Genomic DNA, 15,732 nt, shown 5'->3' on the forward strand with positions numbered 1-15,732 from the left:
GGGGGAAATGACACTGGTGCTAGTGCCTAGTCACGTGAATGGTGGATCCAGGGTTTGAACTCAACATTTAGTTCAGAGCCTTAGCTCTAAGCACGAAGTCATGTGCTTCACAGGATTGTTATGATATTTAAATTAGATAGGACATTTAAATTTGTAGCCAGTGTTTACCAGATAGAAACTCTTGAGTAAATGTTCGCTATTAGAGATTCTCAGCCCTATTTTTATAATCGATCATTTGTATTCTGTTTCTTTACTATTCTATAATGAAATTCATAGATAATGTAACCTACATAAACACATAATTAAAGAAATCAATATAATGTATAATTGCAATGTAAAGGAGAAATAAATTATTTTACTATATATTATTCAAAATGTAAATGCTTAGGCATGATGACACTAGAAGACAATATAGTAATCAGATGCTATATCTACTTCTAATAAATGCTTGGATTTAATAAAGATCAGCAGTATTGCATTCCAGAATGACTTGAAAACAAAAAAGTAGAGGTATGGTGGATGCTAGAATATTAGGGTAAGTGATAGCTGAGCGTGCTTATTTGTATATGGTAAGTCTTACCATGGTTCCTGTGTGAATGGCTAGAGAAGCATTCAGGGATTGTATGGTACGTTTGTCTATGTTGTGTGGAACCGTCATTTCCTTTGTAGAACGTCTAGCATCCTTGGACTCCATCTGCTAAATGACAGCATTCTTTTATTGTGATAACCAAAAGAAACTTCGTGGGGCACCCATGCCTAGGGGACAATGTTAGCACCTTTGAGAGTGTGCCTTTAGAAAGTCATTAAGCATTTGTTGAGCAAAGAGTAAGGATGAAAAGTCCATAGACTTAGCACTGTACATCTCGGAGCTTAGGGTCTTCTTTGCTAGTTATGCATTATATATAATTACAAAGTAACATATTGATTTGTGCAGACTTCATACAAGTTATTGTGTACATTTTAGGGAAAGAAAATAAAGACATGTGATCCATGAAAAATCAGAGCAATATAGGAGGGCTTCCCAAAGTAAAATTTTAATTTTAATTAAAGCTGATGTAGGAGTCTGCTGATAATGTATAGCAAGTCAACTTGGTTATAAAATATTACATTAGAAATTGTTCTTACCAGTGCTTGACCTGTGGTAGCATGTCATATTTATGGTTCATAAAGTAAATCCACCACTTAAATGATAAAAGTAAATCTTGTTCATTGGAGAAAATTGAGAAATATAGAAAATCATGGAACTAAAAAACCATGACAAGTAATGTGAAAAATTTGTTGATGTTTTCTTCCAGGATTTACTTTATGAATATTTATTTTTTCTAAATAATTGAGATTATATATGTAATTTATTTTTTTGCTCTATTTTTGTTTATATAATTATATTATTTTAAAAATTTGCATTCAGTTTGTGGACTAGATAATACCTTTAAAAATGGCACAAAATTCTCATAAGTTATATATGTGGTATTGCTTGATTTTCACCTAACATTATGCTATCTTTTCCTGTCACATGGTATTCTTTTAAAAGGTAATCATCAAAGGCTGCAATATTAATTCCTCGAACAGATATAACATGCTTTAATTAAACATTACCTTGTTGGATATTTAGAGTGTTTCTATGTTTTTGATATTAATAAATTTCTGTTTGAAATGGCTGTAATAAACTTTTGTCTACAATTGTTTCCTTCATAAAAATCCCTAAATAGGTAATTCTGGATCAAAAACTGCATCTCTTTTTCAGGACTCTTGAAAATGTATTGCTAAAATATGTTCTCAGAAAGTTGAACTGTGCATGGACCTAGAAGGTATTATGCTAAGTGAACATGTCAGATAGAGAAAGACAAATACCATATGATTTCACTTATATGTGGAATCTAAACAACAAAATAAATGAACAAATAAAACAGAAACAAACTCAGATACAGAGAACAAACTGATGGTTGCCAGATGGGAGGGAGGGTGGGGGACTGGGTGAAAAAGGTGAAGGGATTAAGAAGTATTAATTGGCAGTGACAAAATTGTCAGGGGGATGTAAAGTACAGCATAGGGAATATAGTCAGTAATATTGTAATAACTATATATGCAGTCTCATTTTTATGGATAGGTGGGTACTAGATTTACAGGGGTGTCACTTTGTAAGGTACATAAATGTTTAACCACTATGCTGTACATCTGAAACTAATATAATATTAAATGTCAACTGTAATTGAAAAAAACGTGGAATCAATTTAGATTACCACAACAGGCATATTGGTATGCCCACCAAATTGAAATTTTTGTCTGTTTAATAGCCAATTTTATAAGTTAAAAGTAGCATCTCATTTTAGTGTACAACTCTGATTACCAGCGAAGGACAGCATTTTTAATACATTAATTGGCCACTTGTAATTTTTCTGTAAATTTGTCTTTTGTCCATTTTCTATTAACTTATTATCTCTTTTTTAGTAATGATAATAACTTGTGCTATGTTGTTATAATATTTCCCCCAGATTTTTGAACTTCAGTTGCTTATGATATTTTTGACATTTGGAAGTTTTAAAGTGTTTTAAACATACAGGTCCAGGGTCATTTCTCAAACTTCACCTTTTTTCCTTCTTCATCTGTCTTATTTTACTCATCCTTCAAGGTCCAGTTCACATTTTACTTTCTCTGAGAAGGCTTTTCTTGGATACTACAGCTTACAGTAATAGGTATTAGATATTATACGTATCATCTTATACTTTTGATTTAGCTTTAATATGTATACATATATATGAATATATATATGTATATATTTCTATTTGTATGGCTCTCTAACAAGATTGTAAGGTCTCTGAGAAAAGAGATCATGTGTTTTTTTGTGTCTTCTATAGCATTTACCTTGGGACTTTGTGTACTAGAGGCATTGAATACATGAATTTTGATTATAATAAAATGGCATTTCATAATTAGTACTCATTACAAACATTGCCAAGAATTTCCTCTTACATTATCTCACTGAATCTTTATAGCAAGCAAATGAAGGAGATAGGATAGGGATTTTCAGTCTCATTTTTATGGATAGTTCATAGTTATTTTTATTATGAATATGAATAAAGGTATGACAAAATAATATGACTCTTCTTTCTTTAAAACCAAATGAAAGAACAGACTATTCTATATTAGAAGGATGTTATAATACTATGGTATTGCATTCATGAATATGAAATAAACTATTAATATTCATTTCTAGTTCTGAGAATTTATTTTTGTTTCCTTCGCAGTGCCATACAAATTACATTCCTGTCTGTGGATCAAATGGGGACACTTATCAAAATGAATGCTTTCTCAGAAGGGCTGCTTGTAAGCACCAGAAAGAGATAACAGTAGTAGCAAGAGGACCATGCTACTCTGGTATGTTGTGTTATTCTTCTGAATAAATGTTAGAAATAAATGTTAGTGTGGCCGGCCCCACCCTAAGGTCTGATGTGGTCAGCTAAACAAGACACTTCAATCAGGTATGACATAGATTACCTTCCAGAAGCTGAGGACAAAGGCCAAACCTCTCTTTGGCAAGACCAAATTCTTTTCCATACACTAAACAAGTAAGGGCTTGGTGAAATTACTATGTTCTTAGGCCACTTGACTGTCATTTGATGTGGTTCTTATATACTTCTCTAAGTACATTGTTTCAGAGACTAGATTTAGAGACTAACAAGGAATATGGAGTTCTTGACAACCCCACTTTAATTCTGCATCTTTGTGAGGAGTCTATGTTTGAGACACCAACTGCTCTGATAGGCAATGAATGTTAAACATTAAAAGGCAGAGTGGTAGATTAGCAAGAGCACTGGCACTCGGGCTAAAAGACCTGCCTTTAACGTCATTCCAGCTCTTATTTACTGTATGTCCCTGGAAAAGTCACTTAGCTTCTTTGAGTCCCAATTACCTACATGGTTAAATGGATATCATTTCCAGAGGTTGTGAAAGGAGGATTGAGTGAGCTAAGCTATAAGGCGCTATATTGATCTTTTTATTTGCAGGGTGGGCCAGTGTTGGTCATGTCATTTGATCTTTGATTTGTTCTGTTCCCTGTGCTAGAAATAACATTCTCTTTTGCTTACTTGAAAACACCTTTCTTATGCTTTATGATTGAGTTTAATATATATTTAAGCCTTTCCTCCTCTGTGATATATCTCTTCTGTGGCATCTCCTGGCAAAGTTTGTTCACACTTTGTGCACATTTCTATGCATGTATCATACCTTATTTCGATTATCTGACATCTCTCTCTCCAGCCAGATCAGTTGTTTCTCCATAGGAAGATAGTGTGCACTGCCTAGGGAGTTGTCATAATCCCAGGTGTGGGGTGGAGTTGAGTGGGAGTGGGAGGTGAGTGTACAGTGAAAATATAATCTACATGAGGAACTCAACCTCATTATCAATAGTCACTGTTACCGGGCAAAGGCTCGCTGCCTGACATGCAGAGTAGCAGCCAGTACTATGACATCAGCTTTTGAGGAAAGAAAGGGCTTTATTGTGAGGTGGACCGGCGAGGAGACATGTGAGACCCTGCTCATAGCTGTCTCCCTGATTGAGGGCTGGGGTGGAATTTAAGGGGTTAGGGAAGGAAGGGCTGGTCTGCGGAAGCTCTGGCAGGCTTCAGCACCCGATCCTCTGGGACAGCACACTCTTTGCTTCTGACAGGATTCCGGTGACGGAGTCCTGTCAAATCCCAGCGCTTTGGTTCCTTGGGGGAGCATGAAACTTTGGTTATGGGTGTTATTGAAAGTCAAAATTCTCTCCTCTGTACGTGCTTTGGCAGATGACTTTCTTTGGTTTTGTTCTGTTGTTTCTGAAAAACAATTCAGTGTTTGGTTAGAAACAGGACAAGACCAGTTTGAGCTGTTTCTGCAGTTACAATATTTAATTTATTTTGGAATTTATAAATGACGCTAGAGGAAGGTGTGAAATACTTTATTTTAAAAAATTGGACATGGGTTGAAAAAAAGATTGGGAGTAAGTATCTCATGCGCTGGGACTGTCTTATTTATTAGTTTATTCGTAGCATTTACCACGTTGCCTAGCACATAACATGTACCCAACACAGTCAGTGCATGTGAATAGAAGGAAAAAGGGAATGTTTTCCTAAGGAAATTATGGTCATAAAAACAATTTAAATTGAATTCCGTTCATCCTTCTTTTTTATCCTGCTCTTTCACTCTTTCTTTTCTTCCTTACTACTCAGCGAAGATACAATTTTTTTTATGATTGTTTAATCAAAATTGAATGTAATTTAAGACTTTCTATACAATCCCATGAAGATTTTGAAATGGGTACTACATAAAATATGTATTTTCCCAAGTCTCCCTGTTTCTGCCATACCTTGGGAATTTGATCACTGTCTGAAGGAGCTTGAAGGGAGGGAGCTGTACTGTTATGGGTGTTGTCTCTCCCACTCTGTTTGAAGAACTGGAGTGGGTTCCCTCGGATATACTCTCCCTGGGAAGTGCTGGATAAAGTATCAAGTTCTTTACTTATCATCTCTGCTTTTTTATTGCTGTGTGTTAATGATACTGCAGCATTACTCTGTTTTCAACATGCTCTGTGTCATATGTTGGTTCTTTTAGGATTACAAAGTAAATATTTTACATTCATTATATTTTAGTCTGGTTTCTTGCTGGTAACTTTGAGAGAGGCTCTTTAATTTCACTCGTGACAAGTCTTCCACCTACATTTTGGTGAGATTCTTCCTGGTTCGGTTTCCTAGAGGAAGTTAAAAATGATTAAAGATGCCCATCAGTAATATGAAAACCTCAACCCTGAGGTTGTTCGGGGCTTTTTAAAACTTTCGGCTTCAGATTTTTATCCATATATTTCATTAAGAAGATTTTTGGAGCAAGACCCAAAGCTCTTTTTCTCCCTTTATAATAAAAGCAGCTTATTCATTATTCCTCTCAAGCTCTAACAAAATTAAATTTTTCTTCTACCTTTTAAGTGAGTTAATTAAAATATTTTCTATTTAGCCATTTGCTTTACAATATTTATTGGTCTTTACTCTGTGCAAGGCACCTGGATATTTCCCGATTGAGCTACAATGGTGTATGAGGTATAGATGATTATGTGTCCAAGGAACTTAAATTTGGAGAAAAAGGCACAAAATAGGTATATAAAAATAAACTGTTAAAAACTCATAGACACAGACAACAGTTTAGTGGTTACCAGTTAGTAAAGGGGGCGAAGGATGATAGAAGAGGGTCAAAGGGGTCAAATATACGAGTGGTAATGGAAGGAGAACTGACTCTGGGTGGTGAGCACACAATCTGATATATAGATGATGTATTACAGAATTGTACACCTGAAACCTATGTAGTTTTACTAACCATTGTCACCCCAATACATTTAATTAAAAACGATAATAAAATAAACTGTTAGATATCAAAAAAATTGAGAAAAGGACTCCATGAGAATGGGTATCTCAGTTTGATTTTTGATAAAAAAATTTTACTATTTGATAAATGAAACTCCCAGGAAAAGTGTTCATACTTACTCTTGGTTTTGGTTTTTTTTCCTTAGATAATGGCTCTGGATCTGGAGAAGGAGGTAAGTTTGAAGTACCCCTTAACAGGCATTTGTTTTCTTTACTCTTTTTTTTAAATAGCTTTATTGAGGTAAAATTCACATGCCATACAATTTGCACATTTAAAGTGTACAATTCAATGACTTTTAGTATGTCCAGAGAATTGTACGTTCTTTACTACAGTCAATTTTAGAACATTTTCATTACATCAGAAAGAAACCCTGCACCCCTTTGCCATCACCCCTAACCTAGCTCTGTCTCCCTTAACCTGGGCATTCTGTTTCATGCAGTTATTTTTCACTAAAGTTTTGTTTCAGATGAAGAGGAAATGTAGCTCCTGTTAACTTGAGGTTGCACTATCTTGAGGAAAAAGTTCAGGGATGACAGTTTTGGCTTAAAAAAAAAAATGATTAAAATGGTCAATAGTACAATTTGATTTAAATGGACATGTTCGAGCAGAAGCTTCATGATCATGTGGAAAGGATCAGATCATAAGTTTTAGATCTTAGCGCTCTGAAGGATTTTAAAAGATCATGTGGTCTAGCCCCCGTGGTTATATATTCAATTAGGAAACTGTCATTGTTACTATACTAAAGACGTGGAAGTTATTCTCAAGATTTGCTTATATAGTACAAATACTGGATGCCTTGCTCTGCAGATGTAAGCTGACGATTTTTTTTAGGGAGTGTGAGTTATGAATGCTGAGTGGTTGACTCAGATCAATACACAAACATTAGTGAGCTCATCATGGTGATTGTATGACTTATAGGTCTCATGATGTTTCTGAGGCCTTTGGTAGAATTACTTAGGATTATGATCTGGAATCTGTCTGGGAGTTCATGAGAATTGGGGGAGGATTTCTACCTAAAATGTAGATCCTGCCCTGCAAAGGAGAAGCCCAGGGCCCTAAAAATTGGAAGTTTGGAAGTATTACCAAACAAACATGTTAGATCTGTGTACTTTCCTTTTAACACCTTCCCTACTGATTGACACCCGCTGAACAAGGTGTTCTTTCCCAAACCAGATTGAGAAATTCCTGGACTAGACTGTAACCCCTAAACTGGCCTCAGAACTGATCTCCCTGCCCAGTTTGAGGTTATCGGAATAGGGTCCACTCTAGTTGAGATCCACAAATGTAGGGTTTCCTCAAATGTGGGATGTGAACTGAGCTGGGGGCTGGTGGTAGGCACTGTTTTTTTTTTTTTTGAGCTGGATCATAGGAGTGCCACACTCTTCTGCATCACAGGTATTTTTGTGCTAAGTGGCAAAGCAGAAAAAGGGGGTTAAGTTCTTTGTAAAGAGACCTCTTTTTAAAATTTGGAGATTAAAAAAAACAACAACTGTGGAATTCGTTGTTATGCAACTAGAAAGGCAGGGGTGAAAATGATATGAGGAAAAGGTGATGGTTATACTCTACTGTGTTTAATCACTTATTTGCTAACCAGCATTGCACAGTCTATTGCAATAGCGAAATCACTGGACTAAAATTATGGCTCATATTTTTATGTTTATCCTCTGTCTTAAATGATGTTACATGGTAATTCTTTTAAAGGCAATTAATTATTAAAACCTACCATATTGTTCCTTTGTGCATAGGTTAAGGGATTATTATTATTATTATTATATTGCTAGCACCAATATTTGTTTTTCTCACCGAATATGTTGTACTCACATTGTACTCAAAAATGTATTGGCAACATTTTTGGACTCAGGCACTGATAAATTTTGGAAGTTATTGATTTCAAGAGCTCAGGTGCATTTCCCCCAGAAATAGAATGATAGCTGCTGAAACCATGAAGCATATCGGGAAAGGATCCCAACTGTTGGTTGAAAATTTAATTTTTCCTTTTAAACAGAAGAGGAAGGATCAGGGGCAGAAGTTCACAGAAAACACTCCAAGTGTGGACCTTGCAAATACAAAGCTGAGTGTGATGAAGATGCAGAAAATGTTGGGTGAGTTGACTGAGGAGGAAAACGGATAAACTTAATTTTCAGGCTAATCATCAGCATTATTATATTGTAGAAAGGTACCATTTAGCTGCTTCTGTATGTTTTGTGATTTTCTTCTAAATTTTTTTGTTTAATGTTAGCCTGTTGACTTATCTCTTAAGTTGATATAATACTACAGTTATTGAAGTGAGTTTAAGTATTATATTTTAGAATGAGAACCCATTTATAAATTTTTTGGTTTATATCTCAGCCTTTTTTTTCATTGATAGTTTTATATATTTTATACCAAGGGCTAATTTGATTCATCGGAAATATTCTTATTCTGAATTATCCTACGATTATACTTTCCACTACTTTCAATAATGCATAGTTTCTTCTTAACTGCATTTTTACCAAAAACCTTTTTGGGCCAGCCCGGTGGCTCAGGCGGTTAGAGCTCCATGCTCCTAACTCTGAAGGCTTCTGGTTCGATTCCCACATAGGCCAGTGGGCTCTTAACCACAAGGTTGCCAGTTCAACTCCTTGAGCCCTGCGAGGGATGGTGGGCACTGCCTCCTGCAACTAAGATTGAACCCCCTGCAACTAAGATTGAACACGGCACCTTGAGCTGAGCTGCCTCCCGGATGGCCCAGCTGTTGCTTGGAGTGTGGGCTCTCAACCACAAGGTTGCCAGTTCGATTCCTCGAGTCCCGCAAGGGATGGTGGGCAGTGCCCTCTGCAACTAAAATTGAACACGGCACCTTGAGCTGAGTTGCCGCTGAGCTCCCGGATGGCTCAGTTGATTGGAGCACGTCCTCTCAACCACAAGGTTGACGTGTTCGATTCCCGCAAGGGATGGTGGGCTGTGCCCCCTGCAACTAGCAATGGCAACTGGATCTGGAGCTGAGCTGCGTCCTCCACAACTAAGATTGAAACGACAACAACTTGAAGCTGAACGGCACCCTCCACAACTAAGATTGAAAGGACAATAACTTGACTTGGAAAAATGTCCTGGAAGTACACACTGTTCCCCAATAAAGTCCTGTTCCCCTTCCCCTAATAAAAAAAACAAAACAAACACCTTTTCATATATTTCAATGTACTAAAAAATCCAAAACTGTTTCAAAATTTTAGGTTACAGCAAGTACATACTATATAATAAGCAAAATTTGTTTCTAGAAATCCCAGTAGCACAGACTGGCATTGTATTGTTTTATTTTCTCACTCATGTTCAGCCTCAGGTGGGTTTTATAGCTGGACAGCATCGTTTGTCCAATTTTCCATTCACTCCCTGTAAGAAATAGTAGTGCTGGGTGGAATAACAGTAACATCATCAACACAGTCATGTTTGTTTCTTCCATTCATCAGGTTCCTGTTCATTCATTCCCAGTCTCAACCTTCTTTCATTTCCCTGTGGTGCTTGCCTTTTGCAAAAGTTGCTTCTAAAAGCTTTAAATGCTGACTTCAGGATCTTATGGCACAAATGGATATTCACTTTCTCAATTTCCCCTTAGTGCCTATTTTAAAACACTTATTTTATAAAGATTTGCTCTTCCTTATTTATACAAACGAGTATTTTCACTGTCTATTTTTCAGTCCTATGTTTTAGTCAGCCTTAAGTGCATATTGGAGTCTTCCATTGAGCAGTAGTAATATGTTCAATTAGCATTAATGCCCAAAGTGGGTTTTACAAATTAGGATCACACCATTTTCAGTATTATGTAATGTTCAAAATTTGCTATTTGGATGGCACTTGGTGAAATTAATGTCTGATAATTTACTTGGTATATATTTCAAAGTAGGTGAGAATTGGCAAAAGACCAGTAAGTTCAGTAAAATGTGAATTCAGCAAAACCTGAATTTGCTCTGTTTCTGCATGGTGGTCCTTGGATTGACATGTGTCCATCCATTTCAATCAGAATGGTTTGATTTGGAAGAACATGTTTTCCAAAGTAGATATTAGTGTATAGGATGAGAGAAATGAGCAATACGGACTTGCAGAGAGGACAGATAATAGATTCTATGCTCTCTTCTCACTTTATACTAATGATACACCATTATCATTAGCATGATGAAACACCATTTTATATGTGTGTGTATTTTTGTAGAGATTTATTTCTTTTTAGTGTTTTTCCTCAGAACTGTTTTATAATAGTGTTCAGGGTCAAAATAGCTGTCAGTGATTGATTGGCTTGGTCTGTTGATCTGTTTTTATTCCTTTGGCAGTACCACTATTCAGTCCTATTTTATATATTTCTCTGCTATCATTTTTATCCTGTAATTGAAAGGGATCTTTTGTTTAGAAGGAAAACAGATTCCATCTAGTTTCAGAGGCTGCCCCAAATGTGACATATATATGTGTAACATACACACCTTTCTGCGAACACCTCCTCATGATATAATAGGCAGCCTATGTACTTGATTCATTTTTTGTGTTTATTTCTTTGAGAGTCTGCAACCATGGTTCTTGCAGATACAGGCTCTAAGCATAAGGGAGTGGGGGGCACAGACCAGGGGCGGGCTTACCAGTAGTAAGGAACATGCAGGCTGAGGAGCCACCTAACGAGCACATAGATGGGACAGGCAGCGAGTCCAGGCCAGGAAAGTAACGCAATAATAGGAGAATGTTAAGAAAGCAGTTGGTACCCATACCTAGACAATAAGGGGTTAAGTGAAAATGGTCGTTCTTACTATGGAGAGAGACAAAAGGAAATTTTACAATTATCTAACCTTTTAGTCTGTAACACATTTATTACTGATTGGGGTTGGGTTTAACAGTTTAAATAGTTATTGTAATTTTTTGTTTTTAACTTTTAGATGGGCCATAGTACCAAGAAAGCTCTATCAAGGTTCTGTAATTCCTTCAAGGCACCTTCTGTGTACTTTTTATGGTTGCTACCAGGTGAATAGTAACACGTTTATCTAAGGGTAATTTTGACCCAGCCAGCTAGACTTTTTATGTATAGAAAACTGAGAGATGCTGAAATATGACATTAGCCATTAAGCCTTGATTTTTGTATAAAGACCTATTCTTTATTAAGATGTTATATAATTTTTTATTAAAAGATAAAATTTTGGTTATTAAATACAAAAGGTCTTAGTTACACACCAGGTATTCATATCACGACTTATTATAAACTCTACCAGAATCAGAGAATGTTAAGGTTGAATAGGATCTTAAAATTTCTCTTCTAGTCTAATCATCTTACTTTACAGATGAGAAAATTGAGGACTAAAGTTAGGAGGGTTTTATGAGGTGGATTCTCCAAAGTCCTAGTACAGTTTTTCTTACTATCTGCCTCCCTGTATTTGTCTTTTTTATTCCTTAGAAGGAAAGCTGTTATCTTTTTCCTACTTCGTAGACTGCTGCTTGATGATTTTTGAAAAAACAGTGACCTCTTCTTCAGCCTGGTCCCACCTGTGAATTCTTTACTTCCTTACCATCTCCTGGTCACTCTGAGTACTACGTGCTTCTAAATTCTGTTTAGTTTTTATCTAGACCATCACATGCCAATTTATTGGTTTTTTTATCAATGACTTTCAGACTTTTTTGACCACAACTCCATGTAAATACATTTACTCTGTGACTCAGCACTTGTGTACATATATACATGGTAATAATACGTTAAGTAAAACAAAAATCTATGAAATAATACTTACCTTTATTAAATGTAGTGTATTCTAATATTTTCTATCCTATTTTCTTAAAACGTGCTGGTAAGTGAATCACTAACTTGACTTCATAATCCACTAGTAATTATGACATGCAGTTTGAAAAATATTACTCTATAATATAACTATAAGAGATATGATATTTCGTGTTATACTCTTAGGTATGGGTATTTATTTAAAAATATTTTATCTTTTCTTCATTTTGAAATGTCTTTTCTGTCAGAAGAAATGTTATATAACCTATCTGGTTTCCACAGGGCAGCTAAAATCTTTCTCTAGCTTTAAAAAACTTTTTCTCTTTTTCTTGCTAATAATTTTTAAAAATCTGGCATTTGGGAAATGGGACACGTGGTACCATGTAGGTTAATTTTCTGCTATCGTGTTTTCCCGAAAATAAGACCAGGTCTTATATTAAGTTGTGCTCCAAAAGATGCATTACGGCTTATGTTCAGGAGATGTCATCCTGAAAAATCATGCTAGGGCTTATTTTCCGGTTAGGTCTTATTTTCGGGGAAACATGGTAGTAACAAAAGTGCTAAGTTTTTATTTAGCTACTTAAATGGAAATAGATTTAAATACAGTCTTCTTATACAGAATATACAGAACATTTTAACAATATTAATGTTACATATTGTATAGTGTGTTACTGTTTCCAGACATTATTACATGAATTATTTTTTCAGCTCTTTATGGCTGTTCTGTCTGGTGGGTAGGGCAAGGAAGTATGATCCTGATTTTTACAGGTAAGGCTGTAGTAAGAAGAGGGTAAATGGCTTGCAATTAAGCAGCAGAACCAGAACCCAGGTCTTAAGAAGAGGGATTTACCTGTTATGTTGTGCACACACGTGTGATAATACCATGATATTCTCAGAGGCCACTAATGTTCTTAGTGCCTTAAGGTTCCATTCTGCTTTGGGTTTTGGGTTTTTGTGTCTGGTTTTTAAAAATAATTTTTCTTCTCCCATGTCAGGCTCTTAACTGCTGCTTCTGAGTGCTGTTCAGTGTGCCTTGTCAGTCAGCCTGACTATAGGTGACCCAAACTTTTGATTTGCTTCTCTGCTTCCTGGAATAGGAAACAAAATGCTTGTAGGAACTATATCTAATACAAGAACAAATTCTAAATATAAAATCAGAGTACATAGGTTCTTCGGAGTGAAGCGCATGAACTTTATTAATTACATGTATTGTATCTCCCTTGTCTATTCAGTGGCTATTTTAAATTTTTTATCATTTGAATTATTTTTGCTTCTGAAAAGCTTTTCCACTTCTTCCCTCCTGAAGCACACTGTGTCTCTCCAGTGACACTGGGCTTTCCATGGCTATCGTCATTAACGCTTACCTTTTGAATTTATATTCAGGGTAAGGCAGTTGAGGTTCCAAGAAATTTGACTCCCAAATAGGTGAGGTTTCAGGATTCCATGGTGACCATTGTGAAACACAGTGGATAGACTCTCTACTTAGTCTTAAAAGTTGCAAACAGTATCTGCTTTATAAGAAGTTATATTTCTTAAACCATATATTCTTAGGCACCCCTCTTTTTCTAAACAGTATTTCTAATCTGTCCAATGCTGACGTTATTGCTGCAAGATAGTCATGAGCTGTTTGTCTGGACAGTGGGGCCAAGTAATCACAGAGCTCCTTCACCTCAGTACCTTTGAAATATCTGACTTAATTCCGTGCCTACGAGTGGTTTGAGGAGTCAGTCTATAGAATCATCAGGCATAATGTCATCACAGGTGAGGTATAAAAAAATCCTCAAATTATTTCTTTGAACTTTGTCTGCCCTGCATTTTATGGAAATAATTCCTGCTCTTCATGCTCTTTGATGTCAGTCTCTTTGGAGATACTTTTCCCATTTTTTCCCCTGAGGAATGGAAGACCTCTGAGTTGCTCAGAGAGTCATGTAAGTGTGCCGTATGACAGACAGCGTTGATAAGCAGTTAACCCACCTGCTGGACAGCTCTGCCCTTTTTAGTGACCATTTTCAGTTTTGACACAGATTGCTGGTCAGTATCACAGTCTGATGAGTCTCTCCCTCAGAAGGTGCAGTGAAATCTTTTCCCCGTTGAAGCAGAGAATCTGTGTTCTCCATTATGGTCTGTTTTCTGGGAGCCACATACACTTTTTTAAAAAAAGAACCAAAGAAGTACCCTTTCTACCACTATCTACTCTTCTATTCTTATTTCCTCCTAATCAGAGATGACGATAATTTTCGTCATTTAGCATTGCCTTAATCTGGAAATATAGGATAGTAGACATTTAAAACGATTCAGGTTTAATAAATTCTTTCCAGGGCCCCTTAGATTATAATGGAAAAGTAATTGTATGCTGTTCTTTTCCTTCTGATAACAGGAAATAAACACCATCGAACTTTATTTTATGTGAAATATAAATTGGATGTTAGCAATGACAGGCTCCTTTGTCCAAAATTGTGTTCTTACAGCTCTACACAGCTGCCAGTCACGGTTTCCTTTGAGAGGTGTGTTTTGCACACGCAATTTCCCTGTAACCTCTTGCTGTTTTCTGAATGCTCTGTTACTCTTTGACACTGTTATTTCTTCAGCCTGGAGTCCTATTCCTGTTTATGTACTTGTTTAATTCCTACTCTTCCTTCTAGACTTGGATGAAGTGTGACTTGGGTCAGAAGTCCGCAAGTACCTCTTCTTGGAAGTGTCCCTTGCTCTCCCACAGTCCCTATGAGTTAGGTGGTCTTATTCTGTGTCCCTCCCTGGTCTTAAAAAGCAACCTCTGCATAGCACCTGTTATACTGTTGGAATCACTAGCAGACTGTGGGTTCCCTGAGGACGGGGACTTTGTCTTGCTGATTTTTATACCTGATGAACTTGCCATAAGGTTGGGTATCTTTGGGTTCCTCCATACGTCTTTAGTGATTTCATGGCAGTTCACACTGGGGCTTTGTTATTCACTTAGAGCTGCACACAGGGTCATTTTGAGGCTTTAATATGTGAAAAAGACTAATACTGTACTGAACTTGTTGCAGGCTTTATTAGGTGTTTGTTAAATCTGAATAACTTCACATGAATTAGTTTAAGCCAGTTTTCCTAATGCTAAATAAACTTACCATATCGAGAGGAATGGCACTTGTTATGTAGAGTAAGGAGAAAGGAAGGGAAAGGATAGATATTTTTCAGGAATAATGATGATGATGATGATACACCTTCAGATGTGCATAGTATTTGATTTCAAAGGGCTTTTTACAAAAGCTTATTTGATTCTTTCACCAGTAGTATGAGGTATTATCCCTATTTTAAAGACAGAGTAGTGATTTGCCAAAATCATGGAGCTAAATCATAGAATTAATCGAATCGTTTATTTATGTATGCATTCGTGCCTTTGAAATCTGCAGTGTTAGAAATTCAAAAACTTCAAAAGGCATTGCAATGTAAGGTCTGTTTTCCACCCGGTTCCCCAGCCAGCCAGTTGCCTTTGCTAGAGACAGTCTCTGTGATCTGTTTCTTATTGAATCTCCTGGAGATGTTTTATGCATGTGCAAGCAAACAGGTACATGTACTCTCTTTTCCTTTTTTAAAACTAATGACAGCACTGTATACATACTGGTCTATGCTTTATT

At 36.3% G+C, this 15,732-nt stretch overlaps 1 protein-coding gene across 1 annotated transcript in view; it reads left to right on the forward strand.

Moving 5' to 3' along the window:
- TMEFF1 (transmembrane protein with EGF like and two follistatin like domains 1) overlaps positions 1 to 15,732 on the forward strand; it is a 72,414-nt gene that overhangs the window by 27,502 nt on the left and 29,180 nt on the right. The window contains exons 3-5 of the mRNA XM_033123334.1: positions 3,246 to 3,375; positions 6,536 to 6,562; positions 8,396 to 8,492. Coding sequence (XP_032979225.1) covers positions 3,246 to 3,375; positions 6,536 to 6,562; positions 8,396 to 8,492 — 254 coding nt within the window. The remainder of the gene's footprint in view (positions 1 to 3,245; positions 3,376 to 6,535; positions 6,563 to 8,395; positions 8,493 to 15,732) is intronic.

Source organism: Rhinolophus ferrumequinum, chromosome 12 (genome assembly GCF_004115265.2).
Source record: "Rhinolophus ferrumequinum isolate MPI-CBG mRhiFer1 chromosome 12, mRhiFer1_v1.p, whole genome shotgun sequence".
Taxonomy (NCBI): domain Eukaryota; kingdom Metazoa; phylum Chordata; class Mammalia; order Chiroptera; family Rhinolophidae; genus Rhinolophus; species Rhinolophus ferrumequinum.